The 15,520-nt window shown below is 44.2% G+C and overlaps 1 protein-coding gene across 1 annotated transcript in view; it reads left to right on the forward strand.

Annotated features, from left to right (window-relative positions):
• The first annotated feature begins 478 nt into the window (after positions 1-478).
• The window catches only part of LOC148477261 (trafficking protein particle complex subunit 2-like protein), a 171,170-nt gene continuing 156,128 nt past the window's right edge, over positions 479-15,520 (forward strand). The window contains exons 1-5 of the mRNA XM_088457020.1: positions 479-511; positions 5,222-5,394; positions 5,827-5,914; positions 6,535-6,614; positions 10,566-10,660. Of these exons, the coding sequence (XP_088313146.1) occupies positions 479-511; positions 5,222-5,394; positions 5,827-5,914; positions 6,535-6,614; positions 10,566-10,660 (469 nt within the window). The remainder of the gene's footprint in view (positions 512-5,221; positions 5,395-5,826; positions 5,915-6,534; positions 6,615-10,565; positions 10,661-15,520) is intronic.

Below are 15,520 nucleotides of genomic sequence, written 5' to 3' on the forward strand. Positions count from 1 at the left end.
CACAATCTATAGGCTCTATGTCCCTATAGATTGTAAGATTATCCCTTACCCCTTACCACTAGTAATAAGTCACAATACATTACCCCTATTCTCCTTACACATAATGTTTGTGCTGCATCAGATCTCCTGTCTGTACAGCCAACCAAATAAATCTGATTGCAATGACGTCACATAATACTAGAGCAGCATGAAAATCATTTGGCTCAGCCTTGGTGGAACTACAAGTACGAGGCATGCTCTGCCACAAGAAGTAGAGCTATAGGATAATGATCAGAAATGTAAAAGTGGAAGAAGTGAGTGCACAGAGCCAGCTGGCCTTGGATAATGCTTGCCACTCACAGTCTGACCAGAAAGCAGCCCTGCCCCCTGTCTGTGGCGTGGTAATCATGCGATCAGCAGTGGAGTCATGTGATCAAAGTGACAAATCACACAGCAGATCACAGAGACTGAGTGTCCTGTGACCAGTGAGAGGAGCAAGATGGCGGTGTGTGTGGCTGTCATAGCCAAGGAGGTAAGGCCCGTCACGTAGAAATAGGGCTGCCAGGGGATTATACTGTATGTGATAACTTTATTATTGTACGAGGGTTGTTCAAAAAGTAATGCCTAAATGCTCACAACTCAAATTTTAGTAAATATACAGATTTAAACATTTGCAGTAAAATACTTTGAAGTCTTAGGGCTCTATTTATTAACATTATTTTTACTAAAATAAAGTGAAAAAGGGTGTTTTCACACCCTTTTCACATTATTTTAGTTTCACCTACAGTTTCTATAGGGCAATTGGAGTAGAATTCGTAAAGTTCTACTCCAACCCCTAAGTATCACTTACTTTTAGTAAGCAGATTGCATTTCCCATAATTGTAATGGGAAATTTGATCCGACCAGAGTTACTAAAAATAAATTGTAAAAAAATACCGGGGAAAGCCCTGTGATAATAATGGAGGTGGCGTTATCCAGGGTCTCCCCCGGTTACCGGACTCCTGCCCTGCTCTAATGGGGAAAGCAGAGCTGGGAGTCGGCCCCAGTAATTAGCTGTGTGGTCTAAACAGACCAAACGTTGGTTCACTGTAAACAAAAAAGTAAAAAAAAAATGTACTTACCTGACTCCAGGGACCCAGTGCAGTATGCGATATCACCTGACTGGAGGACATGGAAGACATCACCGGAGCCCGGATCATGCAGCTAAGTGTAAGTAAGGGAGAGGGGGGGTCCGCGACCACAGGGGCAGGGCTTAACTATGGGGGCGGGGCTTAGCGCTGGGGGGGGGTAGCAGCAACGGTCGGTTGGCGCATGCACGGGGCACTGGTCACGGTATTTGTTTGCGAAAATACCGTGACTAGTGTGCGGAGGGGATTCGCAGGGACAGAGCTTTCTCGCAAACTTTGTCCCTGCAAGGGATTTGTAGTAAATCCCTGTGATATTGCCTGAATTCGCAATGCGAATTCAGTCCGTAATATCACACTACAATCTGCACTACCAATGCGTATTGTAGTAAATAGAGCCCTTAGTAACAGAATGACTCTACTCAAAAAATTCACCATCTGCCCTTAAACATTTTCTCCACCTGTCAACTCAAGCTGTGAATCCACTTTGGAAAAATGCCAGTGGTTGGTGTTTGACCCAGGAACGTATGTAGTTTTTAACAACCTCTATGTCTTCAAAATGTTGACCCTGAAGACAGTATTTGAGAGGGCCAAACAGATGAAAGTCAGAAGGGGCCAAATCAGGACTGTATGGTGGATGTTGCATTGTTGCCCACCCCATTTTGGCAATGTCCACAGATGTTGCCATCGAAGTGTGAGGTCTGGCATTGTTGTGGTGTAAGATTACATTTGACGTTTTTGGCCTGGGTGAACTTGGGTGTTTCTATTGCTTTGATTGGGCCTTTGTTTCTGGGTCATAAAGGAATACCCAGGTCTCATCTCCTGTAATGACATTTTCCAAAAACATCTCAGGGTTGGCTGCAAAGTTGGTCAAAAGGTCATCGCACACTTCCACCCTCTGGACCTTATGATCCCTGGTTAATTGCTTTGGAACCCATTTAGCCCACACTTTATGATATCCCAAATAATTTATTAGTGTTTCTACAGTGCCATGGCTTCATTCAAGTTCATCACTGATATCTCTGATGGTCTGATGGTCACACGACAGTCTTTCTGAATCATGACATCGACTTTGTGTTGGTTCTCTGCTGTTCCTGCAGTTGATGGTTTGTCGCACACAGACGATTCTCCACCTTCTGACATTGCTATAGTAAATTGTACGCTCACAATACACTTTTTTCAGTCTTCTATGGATTTCTGTAGCACTGCAGCTTTCTTTTTCCAGAAATGCAATGACGGTTCTTTGTTTCATCTTGGATTCCATGGTATTTCTTGTACTACATAAACAAAAATACATATATAGCTAGCAGACATATTACACTACAAACTGACAAAGTTTCAAATAAAGGTTGCATATTATTTCAGAGTTATAAGCATTTAGGCATTACTTTTTGGACAACCCTCGTATTAGGGAGGAACTGACAATAATAGGGGAATTCAATATGAAACGTAAACTTCGCTGTCGAAGTTTACGTTTCATATCGGAGCTTTTACCTGGGATAAAGTATCGGGCGCGCGCCCGCTTATCCCCGTATTCAATATGAAACTAACGAAAACGGGAGCCTGCGAAGTGGGATTTGCGTAAAGTTACGAAATTTTCCTTAAAAAAATTGTAGAACTCCCCTAAAGTTGTAAAAACATGGGGGATTACTATGGGTACCCCCGTTTTAGCCTGTAAATGAAAGTCGGGGATTTAAATAGCCGCAGCAGGTGTTTTTTTCCCGACAATGAAGAAGTGTTGCAGAAGAGCACTTAGGTTATTTTTTTCATTTTTTTAAGTGGCGCCATCAAATTTGGGGTACATGAAAATGGGTACTGGTATATTTTGATGTCCCTAAAGTAAGTTTTTAAAAATTCTGCATTTGTGCACCTGCCGCTATAAATCTATTCTAGAATACACCTGCCGCATACTTGCAGGATAGCCCTGAACCTATTTCCCTATTGTTAAACAATTTTTTCCCTTTTTTTTTTTTACCCCAATTTTTAAAATAATTTTTTGGGGTGTCCCTATTTTTTTTTATTACTTTTTTTGACACAGTTATTTTTTAAATGTCATTCCCAGGGGTGCAGGCTATTTTTTTTTAAGCCTGCACCCCTAAACCCCAATTCTGCACTTTTTTTCGCCACCTATTCAGTGGTGAAAAGTTATCCCTGTTTTTTTTCAAAGACTTTTCGAACCTGCGAAAAGTCTTTGAAATTGAATACAGTGTAAAACTAAAACCTGCGATAATGATGTCATAGGTGCGATATTAAAGCAAAAACTGAGTTTTCGCTCCATATTGAATTCCCCTATAATTCCTGATTACATAGTTGTGTCTGAAGCTATTTGTATACATGAGGGTAGGTAGCTGGTCAGGCATAAAGCAAGCCTAGGCATAATCAACCTGGGTGCCTGCAGTATGCTGGGGCTTGTGTTATGGTTACCCCAACTAACTTTAGGCTTCACAGTACCTAGCATGCTCATTTCATGTCTGCCATAGCATGCTGGGACTTGTAGTTCAACAATACTTGACAAATCATAGGTTTATGGTCTATGACAAGTAGGCAACATGTGACACTCCAGCTACTGTGGAACTATACATCCCAGCATGCCTTACCATGGTTTTAGCATGCTCTAACAGCAATACTGGGGAAGGGCATGCTGAAATGTGTAGTTCCACAGCATGCTAGTGTCTGAACTGTTTGATTATTTTCAGTTGAGAACTTACAAGTGACCACATATTTATGCATTACCATATAGAAATGCTTGTGAGAGCTGTTAGATGAGCGCTCTCACCTTATACTATAGAGTATCTGTGGCTCCTGCTGATGATGTAAAATGTAATTGATGCTTTGTTTCTCTATGTGGAATGATTGTGTCACTGATATATGAAAACTTCCAGCATGATCCCTTCAGCTCCAACCTGCAACTACTGAGTAACTCCATGTATTGGCCCTGATTCATAGTAGTACGAAATGCTGATGTTTTCACAAATGGAGCGATTGTATTTGCCACTGCGAGTGTGCCTGAGTCGCGCCGTGCATGTATCGAGGTACATTACTGTAGTCGCAGTGTGATGGCAATGGGGAGTGTCAGCTAAAAATGTAGGCGTGTCTTGACCGTTTTCGTGGAGCCCTGTACGCAGAATACAGGGCTCCAGGGTCAAGGTTATGGCGGCCATTCTGAGTGACCATAGATTCACCTAAGTAGTGGATGTTTGCATGATCTGCGTTCGATGCTGTGTATGTGTACGCAGTTGTAGACGGGTGCGATGGCTCAACTAGGCGTCTCGGTACAAGTCCCGGTGGCTGCTCCATTAGCATATTTTCACAAATCCTCAGCTGCAAAAACGGCAGCTGCGGCAGCAATGGCGTGCATCCTTGAATCGGGACCACTGTCTGTTTCCTGCTGCCATGATGGGGACGGATATATCATTTGCTGTTACACAGACACAGGAAATACACCGTTCGGGAGAGAGATTTGTTTCTACCTGTGAACTGTGGGCCTGATTCAGAGCCGGACGCTATTTGCGCTCGCTCGTCCAGAAAAAGGGGCTGGCTATTTAAATTAACCGTTCGCTCTTTGCGGTCTGTTCACGCCTCTATGTCTGAACGAGCGAACAAAACATGCGAACGTAATTTTGGAAAAAACGCCCCCTGGCCGCTCGCATCATACGTCATGTCCGCTATTTATTAGATTAATCGAGTACATCGGACGGCGTATGAACTGCTCGCTATTCTTGTGGTTGGTTTTTCCTACCACAATCATGCGAGTAGTTCTGACTATAAAACAACCAAGTGACGTGGTCGATGACGCTGCTGTAGTAATTGTGCACACCCTTAAAACGCCCGTTTTTACCGTTTGGCATGCCTGCGTTCGGATCTCCATTCCCCGTTTTCAAGCACCTTCCCCTGTTACCACCCACAAACGCCTCATCCTGTCACTCAAAATAGCAGGCATTCGCTATTTAGCGAGCACACGATTTTCGACCGCAATGACTGGTTCGCGCATGCATATTAAAATCCGTACGCATGCGCAGTTGTGCGAACATCGGTCGGAATGAACGAACGGCCGCTTACGAGCGGCTCTGAATCAGGCCCTGTGTTAGTAATTAGAACCGTGTTGTTCTCTGTTGCAGAATTATCCCCTATACATTCACAGCATCCCCACTGACAACCAGTTGAAGTTTCATTACACCATCCTCACCTCCCTGGATGTGGCGGATGAGAAGATCTCTGCTATGGGGAAGGCTCGGGTGGATCAAAGAGAACTTTACTTGGGTCTGTTGTACCCCACGGAGGACTACAAAGTGTATCCTGTATTTGTGTCTCATTTTGTCAGTGTGGGTCATGCTGGCTATCTATAATAAGGTAGTCTCAGGTATAGGGATTACAGCACCACATGACAAGGCCGTTGTGTGAGACATTGTACTATAGCTGTGTATGGCAACCCCCACAGTTCTCACACAGCTGCTTTTGGTGTATAGATGCCAGCATTAATGTAGTGTATGTAGTGCAGCAAGTTGCAGGCATCCCCTCTGCAGACCACACATAGCGAGAGAACTGATGAAGGACAGATAGACCAGATAGAATTGTATTTCCTGTGTGACATTAAAGATTTTCTACTAATAGGAAATAATTTCTTTGTAATTGAGTTGTCCCTTCCCCACAATCTACTTTCTCCTCTGGACGTTCCATTTTCATGTTAGCAAACAAATACACATGTTCTTTAACTGCCGCTCAGCTATGGATACGTCACCAACTCCAAAGTCAAGTTTGTCATGGTGGTGGATTCCTCAAACACGGCTCGCCGGGATAATGAGATCCGCAGTGTGAGTGATGGATGGGAATTATATTGGGGGTGGGGTGGTCACAGCTTATAGCTGACATTCCTATAGACCAGTGCTAGCTGTGAGTTGTCTGCTACAGATCGCAACCTGCTTATCAGAAACGATCTTCCAATATGTCCTATAGGCCCTAAAAAAGGGAACTCTGCCTTCAGGCAATTCTGTTATCCTGGCAGATTTGTGTGTGTTGCCCTTGGATATGACAAGAGATCGCCCTTATTTAAAGGCAAAAAAAGTAAATCCTCCCAGACATTAAAATTCTCTGAACGCGTAATTCCTCTTTAACGTTTTTTGATGCTACTGTATATAAGAAACTAAATCTAATTTAGCTTTTTCTCTATTGCATCTGTCTCCTTTGTTCGTAGAATAAGTACAAATGAGCCATTTTGTGCGCTGAACCAGTATTTGTTAAAAAAGCCGCCTGTTCCCTAGTAACTAGTCAGGCCTTATGTGATGTCACTGGTTCCTGGTGAGCTGATTGGCTGTCTTCTTATGAACATTGGTTTAGCCCAAAACATGGCTGCCTCCATTGCATGAAGACTGCTCTATTATATTTAGAGCCATTGGACTGTCGTAATAACTGTTATATTGCACTTTTCCTTCAGATGTTCCGCAAGCTACATAACTCCTATACAGATGTGATGTGTAACCCCTTCTATAACCCTGGAGACCCTATTCAATCACGGTGAGCGTCCAACATAAAGCGACACCGTATTCACTAAATATTGTTTCGTTAGAGGGGAAATGTATGAGAAAGTATTGTAGTATCTAAATATGCTGTGTCAGATGTAATAATTATAATTATTGTCTTCCATTTACTGCTGGAAAACCGTCTATGTCTGTCAATATCCAATAAATGTCATTGGCTTCTGCCATTATATAGATCAGGGGTGGGTAATTATGTCATCCGGGGGCAGTAAACAAGCTTAAGTAACATGTCGGGGGCCACACACAATTTGTTAGTTATATAAAACTTAAATGGTATTTATTGTATTTTCCAAACAGTTACATGAAACCCTTCCCCATATATAGTGCTGGGAATAGCACTTGGCACTCTTGTGCCTCTCTCTATCAGTAACACTTAGCGCTTCTCAATTATACTGCTATTAGCAGCTTGCTTCTCTTTGTCTTAGTTTCTGTGCTTTCCCCTGCAATATGTTTCTGTGACTGTCCCAATCTATAGCAGTGATCCGCCTCCTGCTCCTCCATAGCCCTCACAGACCCCCCTGCACTCTTTACTATATCACTCCCCTGTGTCTTATGTAACTCCCTCTCCTGCACCATAAATGTCTCTCTTACTTCTCTCTTCATGCGTCACAATCTCAGGCTCCGTCACTGGGGCCGAACCGAATTGCTCTGCAGATGTCAAATTTTGCCCACACTTGATATAGATAAATGCCTTCGCAGTGGTCTGGGCAGATGTCTCAAATGTAAGAACAACGGCTGCAAGTTAGGAGCCAACACTCAGCTAGCGGGTTGTTACACAAGTTAGTGGTATGGGGGGGATGCATGGACAGACACTGCAAGCACCTAATGGCAAGCACACTTTACTTGGTGTATTAGATCTATAAATGCATGTCATATAATTGCTTCAAATTACATATTATACAGCCCAAATGACTATTATACCCATTATTGCCCAGCTGTGCCCAATAATATTACACCCTCCTATTATATACCCATTATTGCATATTTTGTCCAGTTGTCATTAATAATATAACATTGCCTATCAAATACCATTAGTGTATAACACAGTATACCCATCAGCATTCTAATGTATTATGTTGTGTACTGCATGGTTATTAGTCACATAGATCACCAGTTACATCAGTATGCGGTGACTGATTATACCAGTTATGTGATCACATCTCTTAGAGAAAGTATTATTGGTTATGGTTAGGGGAGTAATGATCTCTACACTGGTCTTGTTTGTATGCTGGAGTCAGAAAGATTTATGAAGCAGAGATATCACAGTGTGTAACAGTAGAAGGTCTGTGTGCACCAACGTATGACAATTCATTTTCCTAGCACAGAAAGCAGTGAGTCAAGCTGTGCCTCACATTTGTCTTGTGTTGGAGGATTCCTCTAGAGTCTAGAGACCATTATAATATACTAGCTGATATACCAGGTTTCACCTGGGTAGACCTTAGGTATTTACCTTTTATAGTAATGGATCTCCTCCCTCACTGCTATAGTAAGACATTACCCTCCCTCACCTGTGCCTACCCTCCAACATGACCCGTTCTATCAGGTACAAAATGCCCTGCTCCCGGACTTCCCACCTAATGTATCTGCCCAGCTATTTTGTTGCTCATGGCGTGGCGTGAGTCGCGCCACAGACTTGTGGCATCGCGTGCAGGCCTCTGAGTCGCGCCATGGACTTGTGGAATACCGTGGTATTCTTCAACGAAGGATATGGTACGGCATGTAATACAGTGCTTAACCGCTGGGTGGCGAGTGCTCCACTTTTGTAATTGCATGTAATATAGTGCTTAACCGCTGGGTGGCGAGTGCTCCACTGTACTGAATGTCTATCATATTCACAGCATTTGCATGAACGCACAAGCCATACTGTATTTTTAATGTCGCATAATATACTGTACAAATCACTGCACATACTTTATTGTACATACGGTACGGTGCAGTAACTGAATAGTAGAGAAGTTGCCGGAGTTGTTGTCACGGTATAACCGATACTGTAGAATAATTTGATGCACGCACAGCATTCACTGATATGGGATGCATTACAGTATGACAATTTTTTTTTTTTTTTTATTAAAAAACAGCAGCGGGAGGAGTGCACAAGGATGAGGCCACTCTCTGTGGTTCACTGTAGCTGTCGTGTGGGCTAGTGGTTAGGTGATCACTTTGGTAGAATTATGGTCCGGGGTTCGATCCCTGGAAAAGAATATACTGTACCGTACTGTATATTTTTTTTTTGTCACTGTCTGCTCTGGACACTGTAGTGCCCAGAGAGGGCTCTGTACTGTACTGTATTTCACTGAATAGTGATTTCATACTGTGGCTATGGTGCGCCCAGAAACCGCAAAACGCAAACATGCGACAACGCATATGCGGGTACAATGGGATCTGTGGCGCCAAGCCATATGCCATGTAGCGCTATGCTATCACTGAGCATGCGCAGTTGGCTGTATTACTGCAGTTGGTACAGTATTGTATTCTGTTGCATTTCCATCTCTGGCGGGCGCATGCCCAGTAGGAGGGTTGCGATGGGATTTCTGGTGCATGCCCAGTGGGCCGAGAGTCATACACAGTGCATCAGGTCCCTTCCACCAAAGCAAGCCAAGAGCCTCACATTACCATAATAAAGGAAGCTTTGTTAATCCATTTACTGTAAGCAGTCAGCTCTGCCCTAGTGTCCTGAAAAATGCTACGAATTGTCACCATTGCCAAAGACACCATCCCCCGTCTGCTAGGACAACTAGTGTGCCGCTATGAATGTGCCTGTACTGAATATTCAAAACTGACTTTGCCACTACGGTTATGACTACATTACAGTGCACCACAGATGCCTGCCGTAACAAGAGAATTAGTGTCGGCGTGCGTCATGCGTCACTGGCTAGTCAAAATGGCTTCTGTCAGGGCAAGACGCTACTCGTCCGGCGAGCTCTTTGTCTTGGTTAAGTGGCGGGACCAAGTGTTCACCACTAACCAAGACAAAGTGCTCGCCTACAGAGCCGCGAGTAATGAAATCTATAGCCTATATGGCATTCGCCGCTCAGGTCGCTCACTGCAGCGCAGGTGGAGTGACCTGCTTTGGAGGGACAGGCCTCGCCTACAGCGAATTCGGAGGTGAATAATTCGTGGTAAGTACAGCATTGCTGTATAATCACATGAATTACAGTATACTGTACAATAACGAATACAGTACAATGCACGACTCTGACATACTGTACATTACTGTACACTGCACTGTAGGGTGTTGGATAGTACAGTATCTGACGATGACTGACAGTTGTTAACACATACTGACATGACTGGCAGACATTTGATTGACAGGCTGATTAAATCTACAGTACTGTACATGGACTAAAGGGTTACACACTATTGGTCGACATGGCTTGTTTGATTAACAAATTAGTAACAAAAGGCAAGTTGATTGATCCACCATTCTAATGTCTGTCGACCAAATTTGTTAACCTACAGTACTGTACACACTATTTTTCTGTGCTGGGCCTGCCCCCTTTAAGTCTGACATTATTACTGTACGTCATGGACAGATTCAGGGGTCTCCAATCAGCTCCCAACTATCATCTCACAGGCTGTGTTTGAAAAATGATATTTGGGAGCTGATTGGCTGGTATCTTATCACTACTCACTTTGTGCCCCATTTACAGTACAGTACAAAAGAAGGGAAATACCAGGGCGAATTTTCATTTGGTATCACTGTGATACAAACGAAAATTCCACCGGTACTGTATTTATTAATACAGTACTTACCCCTCCGGCGAGGTCTCACAAAGTCCTCAGCGGGGTCCTCCGCTGGGTTCGGGCTCCAGTGTCATGCGCATGTGCCATCTTGTAAAGCTCGTGGGGTGGCGACAGTGCCACCGACATAGGTCTGAAATCTTGTTTTCAAATGCTCCTTAATGACGACATGTATTTTTCCCCACAGGGCCAGCAGCCCCCCCTGCCCCGGCAGCGCCACCACCGCCGCCACCACCACCATCACTGCCACCACCATCACTTCCACCACCCCCATCACTGCTAGCATCTTCTGCAGCCTCCTCAAATGACAGTGGTAATGATTACAACAGTTACAGTATGGACACAATAGTGTCATGCTACTACCTTTTTGATTTTTTGTACTGCATAATATATTTTTTTCTTATACTGTACACACAGACAGACTCGTCATTGATGAGGAGGCTGCAGGAAGCCCCCTGCCCTGTAAGTAAAGTACACCTCCCTCTCCCTCTTTCTTTCTCTTTATCTTTCTCTCTCTTTCATTTTCCTCTCTCTCTCTCTTTTTCGCTCTCTTTCCCTGTTTTTCTCTTTCTTTTCTCTCTCTCTCTCTCTCTCTCTCTCTCTCTCTCTCTCTCTCTCTCTCTCTCTCCCTGTCTCCCTCTGTTTCTCTCTCTGTTAAAACATCTCCAACGTCTTCTCCTTACACAATAATTGTTTCTGTCCTTGTGTATTTTAGTTGAAGAAATTGAAGTGCCTCAGCCCTCCCCAGGGCAAGAGGAGGACCCAGACTCCCCTCCCCAGCCAAGTAAGTACTGTATACAGTTTTATACTGTAGGACATTTTGTATTAATACTGTACTGTAATACAGTACAGTATACTGTATACTGTAGTAATGTTACAGTTGAGTATGTTTACCCTCTACTTTCCCACTGAGTACTGTACAATAGTGTATTATTATTTTTTTTATGCAGAACACCTCCATATAGTGATAGTGGAGCTGGAGAGCAGCGAATCCAGTAAACCTTTCTTTGTTTTTCTCTCTCTCTTTCTATCTCTCTCTCTCTCTCCCTCTTTCTTTCTCTCCTTCCCTCTCCCCCCCCTCTCTCTCTCTCCCTCTGTCTTTCTCTCTCGCCCTCTCCCCCTCTCCCTCTTTCTCTCTCTCCTTCCCTTTCCCTCCTCTCTCTCGCTCTCTCTCTGTCTTTCTATCTCTCTCTTTCTCTCTCCCTGTCTTACTCTCTCGCCCTCTCCCCCTATCTCTCTCTCTTTCTCTCTCTCCCTGTCTCCCTGTGTTTCTCTCTCTCTCTCTCTTAAAACATCTCCAACGTCTTCTCTATTTTCTGTAACATACTGTACTGTCATTTTTTTCAACAGCATCACCAGAGACCATACCCCCACCCAGCCCCAGCGACAGTTTGCGTAAATACAGTGCATTGTTCTCTCTCTCACTTTTCATTCTGTCTCTCTGTCTCTCTCTCTCTGTCTTTCTCTCTTCCTCACCCCCTCCCTCTCTCTTTTTCTCAACCTGTCTGTGTTTGTTTTTTGTTGTTATAGAGGCTCTATTCAAGATTTATGGTGCGTACACACTAGGCGATAAAGTGGACGACACAGGGAGCATATCGTGTAGTGTGTACGCACCATTACAGTTTACTGTATGTGTTTCCAAATGGTTTTGATGGAAACTGTTCTTTGTCCACAGTCATACCACCACCAACGGCGGCACCCCCACCAGCATCCCCACAGACTGGCATCTCCGTGCCGCGTAAGTAAAGTACAACACATTGTTTTATACAGCACTGTATCGCTCTCCTTTTTTACCCTTGTCAGTCTCTCTCTCTCTCTCTCTCTCTCTCTCTCTGTCTTTCTCTCTTCCTCTCCCCCTCCCTCTCTCTTTTTCTCAACCTGACTGTGTTTGTTTTTTGTTGTTATAGAGGCTCTGTTCAAGATTTATGGTGCGTACACACTAGGCGATAAAGTGGATGACTCAGGGAGCATATCGTGTAGTGTGTACGCACCATTACAGTTTACTGTATGTGTTTCCAAATGGTTTTGATGGAAACTGTTCTTTGTCCACAGTCATACCACCACCAACGGCGGCACCCCCACCAGCATCCCCACAGACTGGCATCTCCGTGCCGCGTAAGTAAAGTACAACACATTGTTTTATACAGCACTGTATCACTCTCCTTTTTTACCCTTGTCAGTCTCTCTCTCTCTCTCTCTGTCTTTCTCTCTTCCTCTCCCCCTCCCTCTCTCTTTATCTCAACCTGTCTGTGTTTGTTTTTTGTTTTTATAGAGGCTCTGTTCAAGTTTTATGGTGCGTACACACTAGGCGATAAAGTGGACGACTCAGGGAGCATATCGTGTAGTGTGTACGCACCATTACAGTTTACTGTATGTGTTTCCAAATGGTTTTGATGGAAACTGTTCTTTGTCCACAGTCATACCACCACCAACGGCGGCACCCCCACCACCATCCCCACAGACTGGCATCTCCGTGCCGCGTAAGTAAAGTACAACACATTGTTTTATACAGCACTGTATCGCTCTCCTTTTGTACCCTTGTCAGTCTCTCTCTCTCTCTCTCTCTCTCTGTCTTTCTCTATTCCTCTCCCCCTCCCTCTCTCTTTTCTCCCTCTGTCTGTGTTTGTTTTTTGTTGTTATAGAGGCTCTGTTCAAGATTTATGGTGCGTACACACTAGGCGATAAAGTAGACGACTCAGGGAGCATATCGTGTAGTGTGTACGCACCATTACAGTTTACTGTATGTGTTTCCAAATGGTTTTGATGGAAACTGTTCTTTGTCCACAGTCATACCACCACCAACGGCGGCACCCCCACCACCATCCCCACAGACTGGCATCTCCGTGCCGCGTAAGTAAAGTACAACACATTGTTTTATACAGCACTGTATCGCTCTCCTTTTGTACCCTTGTCAGTCTCTCTCTCTCTCTCTCTCTCTCTCTCTGTCTTTCTCTCTTCCTCTCCCCCTCCCTCTCTCTTTTTCTCCCTCTGTCTGTGTTTGTTTTTTGTTGTTATAGAGGCTCTGTTCAAGATTTATGGTGCGTACACACTAGGCAATAAAGTGGACGACTCAGGGAGCATATCGTGTAGTGTGTACGCACCATTACAGTTTACTGTATGTGTTTCCAAATGGTTTTGATGGAAACTGTTCTTTGTCCACAGTCATACCACCACCAACGGCGGCACCCCCACCAGCATCCCCACAGACTGGCATCTCCGTGCCGCATCAGTAAAGTAAAACACATTTTTTTATACAGCACTGTATCGCTCTCCTTTTTTACCCTTGTCAGTCTCTCTCTCTCTCTCTCTCTCTCTCTCTGTCTTTCTCTCTTCCTCTCCCCCTCCCTCTCTCTTTTTCTCAACCTGTCTGTGTTTGTTTTTTGTTGTTATAGAGGCTCTGTTCAAGATTTATGGTGCGTACACACTAGGCGATAAAGTGGACGACTCAGGGGGCATATCGTGTAGTGTGTACGCACCATTACAGTTTACTGTATGTGTTTCCAAATGGTTTTGATGGAAACTGTTCTTTGTCCACAGTAATACCACTTCCAACAATGGTGGCGACACCACCACCACCATCCCCACAGACTGGCATCTCCGTGCCGCGTAAGTAAAGGACAACACATTGTTTTATACAGCACTGTATCGCTCTCCTTTTTTACCCTTGTCAGTCTCTCTCTCTCTCTCTCTCTCTCTCTGTCTCTCTCTGTCTTTCTCTCATCCTCTCTCCCTCTCTCTTTTTCTCCCTCTGTCTGTGTTTGTTTTTTGTTGTTATAGAGGCTCTGTTCAAGATTTATGGTGCGTACACACTAGGCAATAAAATGGACGACTCAGGGAGCATATCGTTTAGTGAGTGCGGACCATTACAGTTTACTGTATGTGTTTCCAAATTGTTTTGATGGAAACTGTTCTTTGTCCACAGTAATACCACTTCCAACAATGGTGGCGGCACCACCACCACCATCCCCACAGACTGGCATCTCCATGCCGCGTAAGTAAAGTACAACACATTGTTTTATACAGCACTGTATCGTTATCCTTTTTTACCCTTGTCAGTCTCTCTCTCTCTCTCTCTCTCTCTCTCTCTGTCTTTCTCTCTTCCTCTCCCCCTCCCTCTCTCTTTTTCTCAACCTGTCTTTGTTTGTTTTTTGTTGTTATAGAGGCTCTGTTCAAGATTTATGGTGCGTACACACTAGGCGATAAAGTGGACGACTCAGGGAGCATATCGTGTAGTGTGTACGCACCATTACAGTTTACTGTATGTGTTTCCAAATGGTTTTGATGGAAACTGTTCTTTGTCCACAGTAATACCACTTCCAACAATGGTGGCGACACCACCACCATCATCCCCACAGACTGGCATCTCCGTGTCGCGTAAGTAAAGTACAACACATTGTTTTATACAGCACTGTATCGCTCTCCTTTTTTACCCTTGTCAGTCTCTCTCTCTCTGTCTTTCTCTCTTCCTCTCCTCCTCCCTCTCTCTTTTTCTCCCTCTGTCTGTGTTTGTTTTTGGTTGTTATAGAGGCTCTGTTCAAGATTTATGGTGCGTACACACTAGGCAATAAAGTGGATGACTCAGGGAGCATATCGTGTAGTGTGTATGCACCATTACAGTTTACTGTATGTTTCCAAATGGTTTTGATGGAAACTGTTCTTTGTTCACAGTCATACCACCACCAACAGCGGCACCCCCACCAGCATCCCCACAGACTGGCATCTCCGTGCCGCGTAAGTAAAGTACAACACATTGTTTTATACAGCACTGTATCGCTCTCCTTTTTTACCCTTGTCAGTCTCTCTCTCTCTCTCTCTCTCTCTCTCTCTGTCTTTCTCTCTTCCTCTCCCCCTCCCTCTCTCTTTTCTCCCTCTGTCTGTGTTTGTTTTTTGTTGTTATAGAGGCTCTGTTCAAGATTTATGGTGCGTACACACTAGGCGATAAAGTGGACGACTCAGGGAGCATATCGTGTAGTGTGTACGCACCATTACAGTTTACTGTATGTGTTTCCAAATGGTTTTGATGGAAACTGTTCTTTGTCCACAGTCATACCACCACCAACGGTGGCAACCCCACCAGCATCCCCACAGACTGGCATCTCCGTGCCGCGTTAGTAAAGTACAACACTTTGTTTTATACAGCAC

This window comes from Taudactylus pleione, unplaced genomic scaffold (genome assembly GCF_031769625.1).
Source record: "Taudactylus pleione unplaced genomic scaffold, aTauple2 ptg000731l, whole genome shotgun sequence".
In the NCBI taxonomy this organism is placed as follows: Eukaryota; Metazoa; Chordata; class Amphibia; order Anura; family Myobatrachidae; genus Taudactylus; species Taudactylus pleione.